General features: G+C 34.1%; 2 protein-coding genes across 4 annotated transcripts; both read left to right on the forward strand.

The window, feature by feature from the left end:
- The first annotated feature begins 175 nt into the window (after positions 1-175).
- Positions 176-2045, forward strand: Yif1 (Yip1d-interacting factor 1). The gene is made up of 4 exons (XM_012375694.2): positions 176-383; positions 703-809; positions 984-1316; positions 1396-2045. Exons 1-4 carry the CDS (start codon positions 353-355, stop codon positions 1918-1920), a joined length of 996 nt encoding a protein of 331 aa, XP_012231117.1. The 5' UTR covers positions 176-352; the 3' UTR covers positions 1921-2045.
- Positions 2046-2500: 455 nt separating this feature from the next.
- On the forward strand, positions 2501-17773 carry KrT95D (phosphofurin acidic cluster sorting protein KrT95D). Of its 3 annotated transcripts, none has more exons than XM_012375820.2 (12): positions 2501-2719; positions 5374-5677; positions 5910-6197; positions 6280-6379; positions 6556-6711; positions 7965-8066; positions 9959-10227; positions 10313-10518; positions 10618-10965; positions 11042-11439; positions 11540-11656; positions 11871-17773. In XM_012375820.2, the coding sequence occupies exons 1-12, from the start codon at positions 2616-2618 to the stop codon at positions 12002-12004; spliced, it is 2526 nt and encodes an 841-aa protein (XP_012231243.1). In that variant the 5' UTR covers positions 2501-2615; the 3' UTR covers positions 12005-17773. The 3 variants fall into 3 exon arrangements, with proteins under 3 accessions (XP_012231243.1, XP_012231242.1, XP_012231244.1); XM_012375819.2 differs by having other exon boundaries at positions 2502-2719; positions 7962-8066; XM_012375821.2 differs by lacking the exon at positions 7965-8066 and having other exon boundaries at positions 2502-2719.
- The last annotated feature ends 80 nt before the right edge of the window (positions 17774-17853 follow it).

Here is a 17853-nt window from a genome sequence, read left to right on the forward strand (position 1 = left end):
GATGGATTAAAAAATTAGTTAAACAATCTAAAGCTAAATGCACAGAAAAAAAATTTAAACCGGAAATGTTAAACATCAATGACATGCGTGTACGAATTTACTTAAGCTTGCATGACAAATTTACAGAGGTGACGCCACAATCGTTAAGAATTATACCGCAGCAGTATCCTCCTCTAGGTATACAAAAATTTATGGTTGCCACAAAAAGCGAAATATGGCGACGTGTAGTAGAAGTTGTTTTTGACTATCATCTTTTATAAATAATTGGAGCCTGTGTGAGCGAACTTTGATCTTATCTTATTAAGTGATTGAAGGTGTATCCGAAACGTAGTGTAACGTAAATCATTGAAAAATGAATTACAATCACTCGAACGCACGCCGAGGTAAGGGTAACCTATGAATGGCAGATGTAAACTTATGTTTAGCTCTATATTTTATATAAAAAATATTTTTTTATTGGTACATTTACGATACTAAGAATATTTATTCTTGTTCTACTCATCTATACATTGCTATTGCTATCTTGCTGCAGAAACCTCATTATGAAATATATAAAAATGAAACTGTTATATGAATTATGTTCTTCATCACTTTCTCATAATGTTAATAATATATAATTACAGTTTATTATAATTTTTATTTATTATTATATTGAATAAAAGATAAATAGATTGCTGAAGAAAGGTTGTTGTTTGTTGACAGGAAAAAGATTACTGGATCCATCAGCTGGTTTATCGGCACCAATGCCACCAATGCCACAAAATCCTCCAATGCCACAAAATCCATATATGCCTGTATATAATCAACAGGTGAATTTTATAAAATTTATCTAAAATTATCACTGCATTATTTTTATAAATTATTCGTGGAATAAGCTAACTCAAATAAAATTACTATTTAAAGATATACTGAATCAATATTTCTGCTTGTGCACTTTTATTTTTCACAGAACTTATATTAACAAGTTGATTATATAATTTTAGGCACCGATGAATCATGATGCAATGCCGGAATATGGTTTTAACATTTCTGGACAGGCACCACCACCATATGGATTTAATCAGCAGGTACCCAGTTATCCGGCTCCTGACAATCAAGGAGGAGAATTTGTCGCAAGTTCACAATTTGCGACACAATTATTAAGCCAACCAGTTGTAACAAACATGGCGGTCCAATATGGGAATGCATTGGTTGGTACTGGAAAACAGCATTTAGAAAAATATGTGCCAGTTACAGCATTGAAATATTACTTTGCTGTAAACACAGATTATGTTTTTGGAAAGTTAATGCTGTTGTTCTTCCCGTTTACTCATAAGGTGAGTTATGTACAAGTTTTATTCTATTGATTCCATAAAAAATATGCGTCAAACAAATACAACACAATAACAATTCTAGGACTGGTCTGTGAAATACGAACAAGATGTACCGTTGCAACCACGATATGAAAAAAATGCACCAGACATGTATATACCTACAATGGCGTTTTTCACGTACGTCGCTACGGCGGGATTAGTTTTAGGCATGCATGAACGTTTCACACATGAGCAGCTGGGTATTCTGGCCAGTTCCGCTCTCGCCTGGGGTGTGATTGAATTGCTTGTCCATACTGTGAGTTTGTACGTAATGAATCTTCAAACGAGTCTAACAACGTTAGATTTGTTGGCGTATTGCGGTTATAAGTATGTCGGTATTAACGCGGCCCTGTTGATATCATTGCTATTTCGAAAATACGGTTACTATGTGATGCTATTGTACTTTAGTATCTCTCTAGCTGTCTTTCTGATGCGATCGTTAAAATTAAGAGTCATCAGCAATAGTTCGTACACAGCCTCTGGTAATAAAAGACGGCTTTACTTTATCCTCTTCTTAGCTGGTATACAACCCCTTCTAATGTGGTGGTTGTCGTATCACTTAATTTAAATGACAGGCAGGAAATTTATAAAATACCATTGAGGAGAAAACTATATATTTATTACTTGATTATTATCACCTGTACATTTTTTTGTAATAAAATTCGAATATGATATCATTTAGATAATACATAAGTTTGTCTCTTTTAGTACTATTTAATTTTTTACTGTTATTCTTTTCAGCTAAAGTAAAAGTAAAACTTATTTATATATAATAAATATATGAATCATTAACTTAAAATTAATAAGTAAATATATAAATTTAATGAACTGCAAGTTGAAATGATATTTAAAATTATATAATAGACTAAATTAATTATATCAATTTTTATAAGAGCAGTCATATTAATTATTGAAAAATGCCAAATATTTAATAAGTTGATGTGTATAAGAGTGATATAAAGTTCAAAAATACATAGAATGTCATATAATAGATTGAACAAAAATATATTTTAGATTTGTCCATGAAACACAAATATCTAGATACGATACGTGGGTCCGAAAAGTGTCGGAAATGAACTTGGTGTGAATCATACATAAGGCTGACTGTACACCCGGAAGCAGATGGCGTTACAAACGAGAATTTCCCGCCGGATCTACCCGTGTCGAGTTGAGCTTCGCAGTCATTGATACAGTCGTCTACGAGCTGTGGGACGCGGTGAAACGTAGGTGTTGTGCGTGTCTTGTGGGCCGCCTAGGCCAAAAATGGCGGAACGGACGAAGGTGACGGCTCCGGCCACCCGGCCCGTTCCCATGAAGCTGTTCGCCACCTGGGAAGTGGATCGTACACCCCCAAATTGCATACCCAGGTAACAGATCGTACTCGGCGACGATTGTTAAGGCGTTCCTTGACTCTCATGGAATAAATTTATTCGACATTTTTCGAACGTTATGGTGGACACGCCAAGTGACGTCTCCGCGATTCCGCGACTGCACGCCCTTTTTGTCCCCGCTCGGTCACTTAAGGTGTCCGTTTTGGTTGAATTTTCGAATTCACGCGGATAAATAGACGCGTTTGTGCCTTTGTTCGCAGTCCGAATCACAATCGGATGTTGCATTGCGTTCATTCTTGCGATTCCCGAAACAACCGCAACTGTCAACGAAAACTGACAGGTCCGCATACAGGGATCGTCGCTTTCGTGATGAATGGAGGGTGGGAAGGGGGGGATAGCTCGTTTGTCAATCGTCGATATATTCTTTATCTTCGATACTTCTAAAGTATAATGATTTAACGATTCTCTTAAAGAAAATATTTATTATTTTCTTATGATATTTATTGTTTTTTGTGATATTAGATTGATTTACAATCAATATTTATTGTTTATCGCCCGATGTTAGTAATTAATGCGTATTCGACGAATGTCAATACAAATAATTAATATGAGACAATGTTTAGTTATTTTTATTCACATTAGCAACATTAAGAAATGACTTACCAATAATATTCTAATATCAACAAGTTTTTTCTCATGATTTTTTTCAAATTTTTTATATGATGTCGAATGGAAATTAATATAAAGTTTAAATTATTTAGTAAAGTTAAAATAAAATAAATAAATATATTTATTAATTTATATTTACAATGAATTTTTAGTAATAATATTTCTAGTGGGATAAAAGTTAAATTTAATAGAATATTAATAAATAATTAATATTATATTTAATATTATAATTAATATTAAATTTAATATTATAATTAATATTAAATTTAATGCCGTGGAAACTTTCGTCTCTATTATCACCATCTTTTATTCAAAATTAAATTTTTAGTTTGCTTTAATAAACTTAATTATTTTACTTAGATATTTAATTCGCATTTACTGAAAATAATTTTGAATAAAAGAAGTAAAATGACATCTTTACATTTTATTGAGTAATTTGTTTTAACTTATACAAAGATATAAAATTGCAAATTTGTTTTTTATTCGATTTTAAAAATTGCAGATATATGAAATATTTAATTTATTATTTTATTTTATTACTAATATGTAAAATGTCTCGACAAAACCGGAAATAGAGAGTGCTTTTAAATCTCCAACAAGATAAGGCATATTTCTTTTTTTTTTTTGTTGAACTTTGAAATTTACCATAACCGCAGGATTGTCCTCGCGATTTTGGCAAGTTCCAAAGATGGACCGAAATTTTACAATGTTTTGGCTGCCGACTGTACGACGAGGTTTCAAATATCTATGTAAGTGTCTAAGTATTGCGAAACTATCAAAGATACTCGAGCTGAATTGGAATCAGCTGGAAAGCTATCGTGAAAAAGGAATACTGCGTATATTATTAATGCATAGCAATGTTGGCATGCGATGATATACGATTATTGTATTTTTGTCTTCCGGTTCCGCTGCCAAATTGCAATTGGCACGCGTTTAGCAAAAGTCAGCGGTTAGTTCGGTATAAATTCGAATTGTAGCGTAGCTGTGATTACATAGTTGTTGCCATCGGCGATTTTGCCGAGAACTGTTGACTTTCAAGTGGTTGCCAGAAAAAGATTTTCCGAAATACTTCAGGAATACATTGCATGCAAAATTCCACATAAAAATAGCGCACGAATAAAATGAATCAATGTAATCGAAAACGAGATGACATTCAAGCACGCAGATTTTAAATCTGTTTAAATAACAATTACGCCTTGTTTGATTTTATTTCTTTGACTATAGATTATACGCTTATTGAACATTTTTTCTTATTCAAATAATCGACCTTTCGCTGTACAATTTCTTTTATAAATTGAAGAATATTTGAATAGAATTCAGACAAGTCGAAACAATTCGAATGCAGAACGGATTGCTGGATAATTTAAGTGAACTCGCAAGTACTGTTAACAGATCAAATCCGTTTACGTGCCTGCCGCGAATTGGCCTCGCGTTCGTATATTGTCACAAGCGAAACAGCCGTGCACATGCGAAATAAACGCGCACACATATGATAAGCGTACCACCTGTAGTCTCAACCCTCCGTGGATGCTATATTTAGTATTCGCCCCCGAACCCTGGAAAGTCTCTCCATAAATAACGATAACCGCCTTCACCCCCCTCGCACGTAATAAGGGTTTCGTCGACGATATTTCCACTCGGTATAAATTTTATCGCGTGTGTATCGCCGAGAAGCAATTTCTGCACAAAGGATGCGCGGAAAGTAAGAATTGATCGGTCGGAAAAAAATATATTACACGAAAGAAGTTACCGCTACCGGCAAATTTTAGCATGCATAGTTTAGTATATTTTTCCACGCGATTTCTCTGCAGAAATTTAAACGTTCTTTTTTTTACTCCCCCCATCGAAAAATTAAACTTATTCAATTTTTTTAATATTTAAACGGATAAGCGAGACCGGTGAGACTTTATTCCAAATTTATTTTTAGCTGTATTTTGATCTTAAAGTCTTGTGGGTAATCTTTGTATCAATTTTCAAGCTTAAAATACTCTGATCTGAAATCGATTTATCGCTCTTTTCAGGCTGTGTTCCTTGACATTAACTCGTTTAGTAATACTCCGACCGCTCGGCTCAGATCTAGCGTCCATCAGCATCGCAGTGAAGATGCAGAGCTCCAAGAGAACCTTACGATCCAACGAGATGGCCATACCGACCGGTGGCATGCTCGACACGGAGCTTGAATTGCAGTTTGCACTTCAATATCCGCATTTTCTCAAGAGAGATGGAAACAAACTTCTGATATTGCTACAGAGGCGAAAGCGATACAAGAACCGCACGATGCTCGGCTATAAAACCCTCGCGGAGGGAATCATTAACATGGCACAGGCAAGATTTTCCTGAAATTTTAATTTACCCTATCAAGAATAAATAATAGTACAAGAGAAAGTTAGAAAATAGAGGGATTTCTTTGATTCCCAGATTAATTAAAATGTTCTTTTACCTTGTAATTTATTTTTTGTTGCAATTAAAAAATATATATATTTATACGCTTTATATCGGTTTAAGAAATTAGATTATCTCTCTATGACGGTATTGACGATACGGATTTCGAATGCAGGTGCTGCAAAAGCAAATGGATCTCGAATTAGAACTCATATCGGACAAGGCAGAGAAATACGGCGGACACTCTGTTCCATTGGCGCGTGTGAGTGTTGTCGCTCTGAGCTCCCAGCCTGTCGACCACGACAAAAGACTGATAAACGATCCCAACGAGAGGCTCTGTCCGGAATTCAGTGACGAAGAGGAGGAATTTAGTTCGGAGGGTGAGGCAGAGGGCAGCGATAGCGAGCCTACGCTGGAGGTGCACAGGCGGAAGAGTCGAGGAAAGATGCCGACCAATGCTAGGGTGCGTGCAACATTGCCATTTAGCTTATAAAACTTAATTGGCTTCGAAACATTAGCTTATGACGTTTATTCGTATTTTGCAGCAAAGGAATTTAAAGCAAAAATTTATAGCTCTGCTAAAGCGATTTAGGGTGTCTGAGGAGTTGGAGCACGATCAAGAAGAAATCGGGCAAAAGCTCTCAGGTATTTAAATTATTATAAATCAAATTATGTAGAAAAATAGTATAAAAAAGTTTAAACATCGATTGCTTAATATTAGAGAATTTTAAGATTTTTCCCCGAAAGAAATGTTAGTCGAAACGAAGAAATGTAAAAAGTAAATGAATTATCTATTTAAGCAATCTATTGTTTCGTTAAAGGCGGCGATATGGAAATAGAAGAATTGTTCGACGAATTAGAAGACTTATCGGACAGTGGACCAGAATTGGATACCATGTCTGTTAGTAGCACGCCGAAGCCATCGCTAAGACCTTTTTTCAGCTCTAGTCGATCCCTTCTTGCACCACCACACTCCGGTAAGTCATCATGCAACTCGATCATTTGTGTATTCTAAAAAAAAATGTGTGTGACACATGGCAAGGTATTTTATCGATTCGTAATTACTTTATATTGCCAACGTTGCAATGTAATATTTAAATAACACAGACATGTTTAAAGGCTGGTGTTAAAGCGAATGTTGATATCGTTTAGTCATAAATAATGTTATACGGTAAGGATCGAAAATACATTACGTTCAAAACACGTACTTGACACGTACTCGACTCGCTTACGCTCTAGAACATCAATTACACTCGTTAAATTTTCACTTTTCGCAGTTAAACGTCATTTTTTAATGGAATTTTTTATGGAAATAATGTCCGTAATTTGAATTCACCCTTTCAGTAATTTGCAAATTCCTTTTTAAGAAAGATATTTTTTAACACATGTGTGTTATATAAATAAAATTAATTAATTTAGTTTTTTTTATAATCAGCATTATATTCGATAATATTTACAGTAAGAGATTCTTTTGAGTATAAAAAACTTTAAATTTTTTATAATAAATTTTTTGTATTTATTGCAAAAAAAATGATAATTGTTATGTTTATATTCAGTATGAAAAGAATACGATATTATGTATCGAATATTTATTTTTTTATATGTTTAAATCAATATAAACCGAACAATATAAACCGAATTAATTTAAAAATAGCGTATTTTTATTTTTTAAATATTCTATAAATAAATAAAAACATACATACTGCCTAAGGCTTGTAGAAATCTGTAATACTGATAAAAGTTATATAATATAATACACAATTCATAATATGCCTGAAAGGGAATTTAAATAATTCCATAAAAGTGAACGATTTGTAACTGCCAAAAGTGCGTTTATTATTTACGATTTGACTAGGCTGTTGATGTCTTGGCGAAGCAGCATGATGTGGCTGTTGCAATCCAAATATCTTTTACAGGTTCGTCCAGTTTTTATTAACAAGTTGTTTGAAGAACGGATTTTGGATTAAAGAATTAATAATTACTTTTTTCCATACATACGCATATCGGTTTCCCGTTCTGAATCGTGTTAGCATACGTATAGTTACATATAGTTATATTATCAGTATATAATTTATATGACTAAAAAATAAGCGGACTAGTAGCCATAATATTGTTTACTAAGAATTAGATCCTTAAAAATTCCGTAGCTTACTCAGATATAGATCCTCAGAACTAAGTGAAAGTCTGGTGGGTTGGCTTTGCACTGTTGCATGTTACGATTCGATAGTAGTAACCAGCGAGGATAATGGGACTGTCTCGACGGCAACCGCGTGTCAACCACCCGCGGGACAGCCTGCGAAAGAGAAACACCGTATCGGACACACAACTCCGGGTATGTAAATGTCAATAAATCCTGAAAAAAAACTCTATGAGGACCGAACTAGTTGGAACGTTCTAAGGACTCCGCTTCTTACCAAACAGCACGTATCTTGCGTTTGAATATAGCATGCAATGTAAGAGAGGCATATACATCCTTGATAATGTAATAACTCGCAAAACGTTTCTCCGAGTGATATCTAATCGTTATTCAATCTTTGTATTTTTTTTTTTTTTTCTTTTCCATGACATAATTAACGCGAAGTACAAATATATCTCTAATATATAAGATGCGAAAGGACAATTAAAAGCAATTCAGCAACAACAATTTTGTAGATTGGAGAAGAAACTCCAGCGCATGAATGACCTTGCTAATCGACAGAAGCTTGGTGTTTCAATCACACTTGGTAATTAAGTGGCTTCGCGATTTACACTCACACGAGCAATGTAATTAATATAAATATATTTAATGTAATTGATATAAACGTATTAATTACATTAAATTTTTTTTTTTTTTTTAATAATGCAACTTATTTCTCTAATATGTAGCCAAATGCAAGAATAATCGAAGTGGCACGATTCTCTCTTTTTTTTTCTCACTTATCCCAAATCTTAGCGCTTCTGTATGTCATCAACTTTCTGTGTAACTTTCTCGTGTGTATGGCATGTTGTTTCTCTCCGATCTTCTATTATTCTTACATTTCTCTCTATAATACTGTTTCGCCGAAAGGATGCAAACATGTATTGATGTATGTAAATCCCAATAAAAAAGAAAATGAATTTGTGTTGGCATTTAATTTTCTTGCAGTTATTCCGATCGCGTGAATTTTTTCGCGAGTTTTGTTCGAAAGAATTCGCCGTAGTGTATGTATCTATAGTGTGTGAGCCTGTGTTCTCTCTCTCTACATACGCTGTTGTGTCTCTTTGCGGCTTCTTGTATGTAATCTTGTTAGACTTCGATCTGTGATACTGGCCTGTATCTCTCTATCTACTTGTATACGTACGTATCCTTTACTCTGTCAATCTTAGTTCATATACTCTGCTTTCTAATAACGCGCTACGAACTGCACACCATTTCACAATTCTGTTTGTCATTTGCAAATAACACCTTGTAATAAATATTACGCTACGATCTCGATAGGTCTGTCTTTATTGTTAGCGACTTAACTTATAATCATTGCCGCGAGTTCAGATGTACACTAGGCGTGTCTTCACTTCCAGGTCGAATGTGTGTGTTGCATCGTATTTGGATATTTGTGAATCGTTACGTGGACAACTGTTTAACAGTTATAAACGTTTATTAACGTGTAAGAAATTTTTTCTACGACATTAAATTAATTTTTTGCATTTTAGTCAGCAAATATCCAGATACGATGCGAAAATACCTAACTGCAAATATGAGACATATATAATATCTAATATATTTTTCGAGCAGTCTAACATTGGCACATTAGTGCTTTTCTTCACTTTTACACTTGTCCCACTTGAATACTTGTACAGATTCTTTCAAAATCGCCGATATCTCGCTACATAAAATTAAAAAAAATAATACTATAAAGGTGTCAATAGTTCTTGTACATTAATTAAAAATTAATTGAATTTTAGTAATTAAGCATCAAGGATTTAAATATCTAAAACATCTTACTTTTTGAACACAGTTTATAATAATTTATTGTGCTCTGTTTTATTTAATTTTAATTTATCTTGTTTATCTGTGTGTTTAACACACACACACACACACACACACACACACACACACACACACACACAGAGAGAGAGCTTGTTTTAAAAAAATAAATTTAACTTCTCAAATATATATCGGCGATTTTGAAAAGGCTCTTTATACTATCTTCAAATAACACTTTCAGGTATGTATCTCGATTAGAGAGTAACTTAATTTTATTGCAGAACGTGGAGTGGACAGACAAAGCGATGATAGTTCTCGAAGAGCTGACAGCGACTCTCACCCTGAAAATTGGACGGATCACGAAGCGAACGACCCACCGAACTACTTGGCGGGTTCGCCGCCAAAGTCAGAACAGCCTAACAAGAGCGAGGGTTCCGAGAGGAAAACGCGGCTCTTTGCGCGCGATAGAGGGACGCCTGGCAGCAACAAATCTAAGAAGCACAGTCTGAGTGTCGATTTGAAGCCCTCGAGCGATTTAAACAGCACAGAGGTAATTATACTTCCGAGCGTTCTATACAAATATATCCATTGAAGGATTCAAAGCTATATTTCTAAATTATGTTTATCAATTTCAGCCGAGGAAAGCTTTAGTGGAGCAGCTTAGTCGAGTATTACCGGACGATAGTTTGCCCGAGGCTGTGTCGCTCGTATCGATAGCAGATCCCGGTGGCGCGGTTCTTGCCGCAAGACTTCAAGAAAGAAACCATAAAGTCCTTACGACTGCATCACCGGCTGATATCCGTGCAACGTTCACATGCTTGGTCACGCGGATACAAAAATTGTAATTATTCGATTCAATTACTTGCGATATGTTCACGAATATTTAACACCCGTTTGCTTTATGCATTAAATTCACTAACATCATATCTTTATATCACAGTTGCAACAGTTCAGCAAAACCACCGGCGCCTATAAAAGTGGTTATCGCCGGCGGAGATAGTTTCATAAACACCGTTCTCCGTCACTATGTCGATTTGCTGAGCTTTAGACCGCCGGATTGGCAGAACTACATGAAATTCTTGGTGGTGCCGCTCGGCTCGAACACACTGACGAAATACTTCGGCTCCATCGACGCCAAATATTCGATGCTCTTCGGAGACGAGTGGAAGGAGCTTCTGGAGAGGGAAGGCGGGGGATCGAGCGAAGGCGCGGCGCGGGTATCGGAATATCTGGCTATGGCGAACACGGTTTTACTGCTACCGATAGCGGAAGCTATGGTTACATACAGGTAATTGATTCGGGAGTTTTTTTTTTAAAGCGCTCTTGAACGTTGGGCGTTGACAAAAGATCGATTGTGTTCGCAGGGAAACGGACGATAGCAGCCAAATCTTTATCCCCTTCATAAATGACGTTCGCGTAGGTTGCCCGGACAGCAGTTCTTCCGCGTCAGTCGATCTGGAGGAGAGTAATATTAGCATGTCCGGTTCGCCGCCCTCCTTACCCCCTCCGACGTTGCCAGTGCCGCCTCCCGGAAAGTTGACACCACCTAGCAGTCCCAACGTGGGCCAGCCGATGAGAGAAGGATGGGAACCGGTGGAGCTTCAGCTAGATTATTGGAGCAAACAAACACAAGGTGAAAAAGGAAAGAGCACGTTGCGCCAAGCTTTCCGAGCGTTGCATGTGCAAAGACTTCCCGCGTTGGGCGAGACTCCAGGACACCACTTGTCTATGAATTACACGACAAAAGAGAAAAAGCAAAAGAGTAAGGATAAATATTCTACTATTATTTGAATAAGTTTTATTTAGTTTGTCACTTGTAGATCAAATTTTCTCTGATACTTATGTTAAAAATGCTCTTACAGTAATGAGATTAGGCAAAAAGAAGGAAAAGGAGAAAGAAAACGAGCCAAAAAGTCAGACTGTGGATGGCGTGACGCGTCTTATATGTTCTGCGAAAACTCACAACATTCCATTAAGAGGTAAGATAGTTTCATATTGATTGAATTTTCAAACCTTATTAAATTACACACATTTTATATATTGGACGTACATATTTTAGTTAATGTGGAGTAAATTGACCTAGATTTGAGCGTTGAGACGAAAATCAGATCTCTCTTTATTTTATTATTAATTTGATTAATAATAATCTTGTTTATTGATTATTTAATGACTATTATTCTCGGTATTATTCAGTGAGCATTGATGGTACTGAATGGTATGGTGTAAAATTCTTCCAACTATCGGCGCAATGGCAGACGCAAATCAAGACGTTTCCAATAGCATTATTGGATTACAATCCGCAACAACAGAGTTCGACTATTACATAAATCTAGACTCTCAACACGATAAAAGTTCTGGCGAATTACTTACGTACTCTGTATCATTGTCGATGATTTTACTAATGTTTGACTCATTTTATACGCAAACCCAATAACCATCAGCTTCTTAAGACTGCCCAGTAAGAATTAGAGTCTAGCGGATGTTATGAATTCCGATGTTCAAGGTGTACATTACATTCATTCCATTATTTCGTAATAGCAATAGAAATATGTTTAAACGCTCGAGATATTTTCTAGATATGTTATACAAAATGTATAGTTATGTGTGATAAGCACATATATCCATACCACTTAAAATTATGTTGCGTAATACAATTTGTATGCAATTTTTTTAGATTTCTTGATAAATATATAATTTCATCGTGAGATTATATACAAATTATAGATATTCACACATTCGTTGACATATCTCAAACAGTTTCATTGAATGGTATGGAGATGTTGGTTATGGGAATGCTATTACCGAAATTTTTTCACTCACGACGTATTCATGCGATAATACGCTCTAATTTAATACTGAAATATTTTTAAATAATTGATATTTATCAATATTTAAGTAAAATTGAGTTTTATTTCTTTAGTGATAATATAATTTAAGAAATAATAAGATTAAATAATTTTACAATTTATGATTTCAATAATTTACCGAAATCAACTAAATAAAATTATTTTATTTTATATTTATGTCTACTAAATCTTATCATTGTTAATTTAATTTAAATTATTTTATTATCAGTATACGAATGACAAATTTGTTTTACTATCTTATTTAAATATATTTCAGTATTACACGTTTGAGCAGCGATATTAAATCTTATTGTTTTCCCAAATATTAAATTTTTCTCGTCCTGATGTGAAGGACAATTCCATTGTTAAATTGATATGCTATTTTTTTTTATTTAAATTACATGTTATGTCTGCGTGTGCATCTACACACACACAAACAAGGTATATGAGTCATATAACAATTTAATATCTCGATAATCAATGTATCGAAAAAGTTTCTAAAGATGGATTGGTGGCAAAGAATAATTTTCTAGAATGATAGAGTTTTTAAATCTTAAGATTACTTTGAATGAATTTCTCTAGCTTTCTATATTTTTATACAAGACTAATTGAAGTATGTATTGGTACAAATATGTATTCACCCAGACAGCACAAAACATCCTAGGATTATTCAAAACATATCGCGATGTCCTGAAAAATGTTTCAGGACATCCTGAGCATATCCAGGATATCCCCAGGATGTTTTGTGCTACCTGAGTGGATACTCTTGACTTCGAAAAATTGCTTTTGGTAATTGTATAATATATAAAAGAATAAACACATCTAAATTTTACGACATTCTAACAAAAATAACTTGTATGTGATAAACAATGTTTTGTTTTGTTTTTTTAATTATTAAATTATCGTGAAAAATCTTTTCCATATCTTTACTAATTACTGAGATGTTGACTTGTAACAGGTTACATGACTCACCTTGTATACACACCAGTGTTTTATTACAAATTCCGGATTTCGGCATTCGTAATATGATGAAGTTTAGGAGCTCTACTGCCATAGAGTACTGATGATTTCTCTTTTTTTTTTAACCCTTTATTGCAGCCATATCGCTTCTAATTGTCAAGTTAGAAGCGAGAAAATGTAAATATTTTAAAAGGTTAAAAGCAATTATTTAATTTTAATTACCTGTCGACTTGCGATTTGCAATAAGTCATATATAGAGCGTGAAACGAGCTTGAAGCAACTTTATGACAATATATTCAGCGCGTGCAAAGAGATTGAAAGAACAATTTTATTACAGCGCTGTAACTTTTGTTGAAAGAAGAATATAGAAAGAATCTATTACGCCAAAATCCGAAATTTGAGGTGAAACACACTGTATATACACGCTTAAGTGTTAAGAAATTGCGTAGATATTATACAATGCGTTATTACTGAAGAAGTCTGTGATACAGGCAAACATTTTTTTAGCGCACAAGATGCAAATGATAATATATCGGAAAATTTGATGGAAAATTTTATGGATACATAAAAATATCATAAAGATAATAACGAATATATATGTAAATAAGATATATTTCTTAGAAATTGCTCATCTGTTATGATACTGTTTCGTCATTCGGCTTTCTGAGATACTTTTGCGTATTATTCAACAAGATTTCTATAGCCTCAGATTAGTGTAGCGAAAATACTCTGCTTACTCCGTATTTTATTTAAAAACACACTCTTAGTTGAAGTTTTTTCGTTACACTCGTTGTAGCGTGTCAGTTTTATATAAATTTTATTCCCTTGAAGAAAAGCACGATTGTGATTTCTCGATAAATGATTAAGATCAGTTAGCTAGGAATTTATATAGTTACACAGCTTTTCTTTATTCTGTGGTAGAGTTTCTTTAATTTTGTATAATACAGCGAGCTATCGCGTATTATTCATTCATTTAATTCTTATACGTGTAGGAACCATATCAGAAAGATGTTGAAGCGTTTTAAATTGAAGTAAAATAATGCGAATGTCGTCGCAGAGCAAGATTTTCTCTAATCCTTTCAGAAGAAATCGTGCAATTGGAATGATATGTCGTAAGATAAGGCTATATTTTATTGCATCAAGTGAATATATATATATATATATTTACTAATTAATGTGATTGCTACAAAAAATATTGTTTCACATATATTGCCTTCTGAAAGGGTTAAGAGAAATTATTCGTTAATATAAGCGTAGTCGTAACTTTTTGACTTCTTTTTTTTATTTTATAAAAGGAGCGGCAGCATATAGATAATACAGTACTGTTTGTAGCGACGTAGCTGTCGCTTTGACTGCCTAATGCCAAATTTAAAAAAAAAAATGCCTACTCGATTTGTCCGGATGTGAAAAAAAAAAAAAAAAAAAGGTACTCTTTAATGGCATCCTCTGGTGCGACTAAAAGACGACGGCACTGGTGATGATCGTGTCTTGCCAAAGTAAACGTAGCGATGAAATATCTCCATTTGCGCTCCTCTTTCTGCTAGTCCGCAATTAGTTGTTAATGTATCGAGTGATAAACGTTAGTCGTACATTTTACATCTTTTACGGCTAAATAATAAATGATGCCGTTCTCGTCCAAAACTACCGAATGGAATAAATAATCCCTGATACATTGAGGGTAGTATATGAAGTAACGTGTGGCCATAACAACATAGTCTTTGACGATAAAACTCACAGCAGCTATCGATAATTAATTGCGAATACGCGATATTGATAAAACTCGTCAGAACGAACTGTACTTTTCGTAAAAAAAAAAAAAAAGAAAAAGAAGAGGAAAAAAACACATTATCGCGTGTGCACGTCACACGTGTACCTTCGAAGAGAACCTTCGAAGATTCTGTTTCACCAAGCATGCTGAAACAAGTTCAGCAATTAAACCTGCCATATGTAGCGTTATTCTCAAGTTTCTGGAAAAAAAAGCGTTGTACCGCGCGAATTTCTTTATCTATTGCTTCAAACACTCGTGCGACATTTCTGTCTCGTATCTTCCTGATGTTCTCTATCCAATCGCACTGTATGTATTTTTTTCTCGAGAGGATGCCAACTTGCTACATGTTAAATGCATCCAGCGTGTTTAGAGGACACACGGCGAACGTATATACACATTTACTTGAGAAATATATATATATATATGAATGAAAAAGAAATAAAATCGGCGCTGAATCTTCGAAATGTAAAATCAGGAATCTAATATTCTTGATTCATTTTAATTCGTTTATTTTGACGGAGCACATGGCTTGAACGTTTGCAGGGAAAGGAAATCATCAGTTGGAATTTTTCTATGGAATGTTTTGTGCTTCCGAACTTTGTAAATTCGCTACCAAAGATACATTAGAGAATAATCGAATCTAAGTAGTCGCAAAAGCTTCTGTACTCGAAGGGTATAGAACTAGTATTGTTTCTTTTTTTTATATGAATTACAGTAGTTCCTGCCTCTATTGATCGATTGTTCCATTAATTTTATTATTAATTACCGCTTTTTCTTAGGTCCAATATATCGATTAAATCATTTATATAAATATATATGTATAGATAAGTTTTCTCTCTCTTTAAGATGCGCAAGATATTAGAAGAGTAATAATCACGTGCTCACGGTCCAATTGCAAAAAAAAACATTGATTTATTTCTGCAAAGACATATACAGGGTTTTTTTTTTTTTTGCTAAGTACTTCTCTATCAAACTGTGGATTTTGTGATCAATTCTGAATCGATTGTTTTTCAAAAATGTTGAAAAAAGTTATTACTCATTTCAACTTTTAAATTTTAAATATATATATATATATAAAGCGAGTCGTTTACCGTCTTAAATTAATTGTAAATAATTTGTTTTATGAAAAAAATGTCTCAAATAAAAATCGCATGATATTGAAGAAGATGCAATAATTAATTTTTAAGAAGCTGTGTCAACTTTTTTTGTAAACGAAAGATCGGCACAAAACTGTTTGAGAAATCCGCAGTTCAAAGGAAGTGCAGTTAGTGAAAGATAATTTATACGCAAATTTCGAATTCTAGTCAAAATGTAAGAGTGAATGCTTCATTGCGTGATCAATGAGCGTGCAATATATGCGACGTAAAAGATACATTGCTTTATCTATTTCAACGTCGAAGAACTCGGGATTTCGTTACGGATCAGGCAGCGTCAACGTTAAACCATATATATATATATATATATCGATATCGCTTTTGCAAACGACCGTTAGCACGTTTTATCGGTAGGTCTATCGTATCGTATCGTAAATAGGCGGAAAATTCTCATTTCGTGTACAGCGAGTTTTATCATATGTGAACAAGACCGGCTCAAGCTCAAAGCTTACAATAATTAATATATTAAAGTTGTACGTAAAATAAAAAAAAAGGATTATTAGATAGCGTTTAACTTTCATGGTCTTAGACGTCTATATTGTGCTTATTACGCGACGTCTTTACTGTACATGTACACATTGCGAATTGTTGTCAATAATACTTGCAAAGAATTGAAATCAATAAACAGTTTGTAAAAAGTGACGAGAGAAACCTGGTTAAACGAGAAATAAACGAAGCAGGAACGATATTAAATTTTCGTATGACCAAAAGTTGTTCCTGCTGTTCCGTGCAAGCTACACGCGAATAATCTGCAATTAAATCAAACCTGAAGAAAACACTGCAAAATGGGAAATCTATTTCTTTGCACCGAGTATTATCTGTGTGAATATTGCATATTAATATATGGACATATAATAAAAAAGAAAAAAAACATGTAAAGTGTTGAAAACTAATTTGATATGTGTTTGATGAACGAATACATTGTTTACTGTTAAGAAACGCTTTTCAAATGTTTATACCAATATGCTCTACAGTAGTGTACAGCTTATAAACATGATAGAATACGTACGAGAAGTGTGTTTGCACACTCCACAATAAACTTATCAACTGCGTTAATTGTACATGTTGTGAAATATTTATATTATATCCTTTTTGGAGCATTCGATTTATGTAAAGTCCAATTTGAGAGTGAAACAATTGTGTCAGAGAGAAAGAATGAGATATATATATCTGTGTGGGCTCGATATAAATGTATTGTCAGGCAAATTGAGAGAGTAGATAAATAGACAAATTGTTCGTCAATATGTAGAGAAATGTTGAAGCGTTTAGAATTACACAGCTTTTTCGAAATTACATTCGATTTACTAATATCGAGACGTTCAAGTTCCGAAAGACGCTGAAATAAATTTATATAAATCGTCGATAGAATCGTTTTCCTCTAAATCCCACGCTGTTGGTAGACGTACGTAGAGATACGTGTTATATACCTTATATTATTTCGTCGCAAA

This window comes from Linepithema humile, chromosome 5 (assembly GCF_040581485.1).
Source record: "Linepithema humile isolate Giens D197 chromosome 5, Lhum_UNIL_v1.0, whole genome shotgun sequence".
Lineage (NCBI taxonomy): Eukaryota > Metazoa > Arthropoda > Insecta > Hymenoptera > Formicidae > Linepithema > Linepithema humile.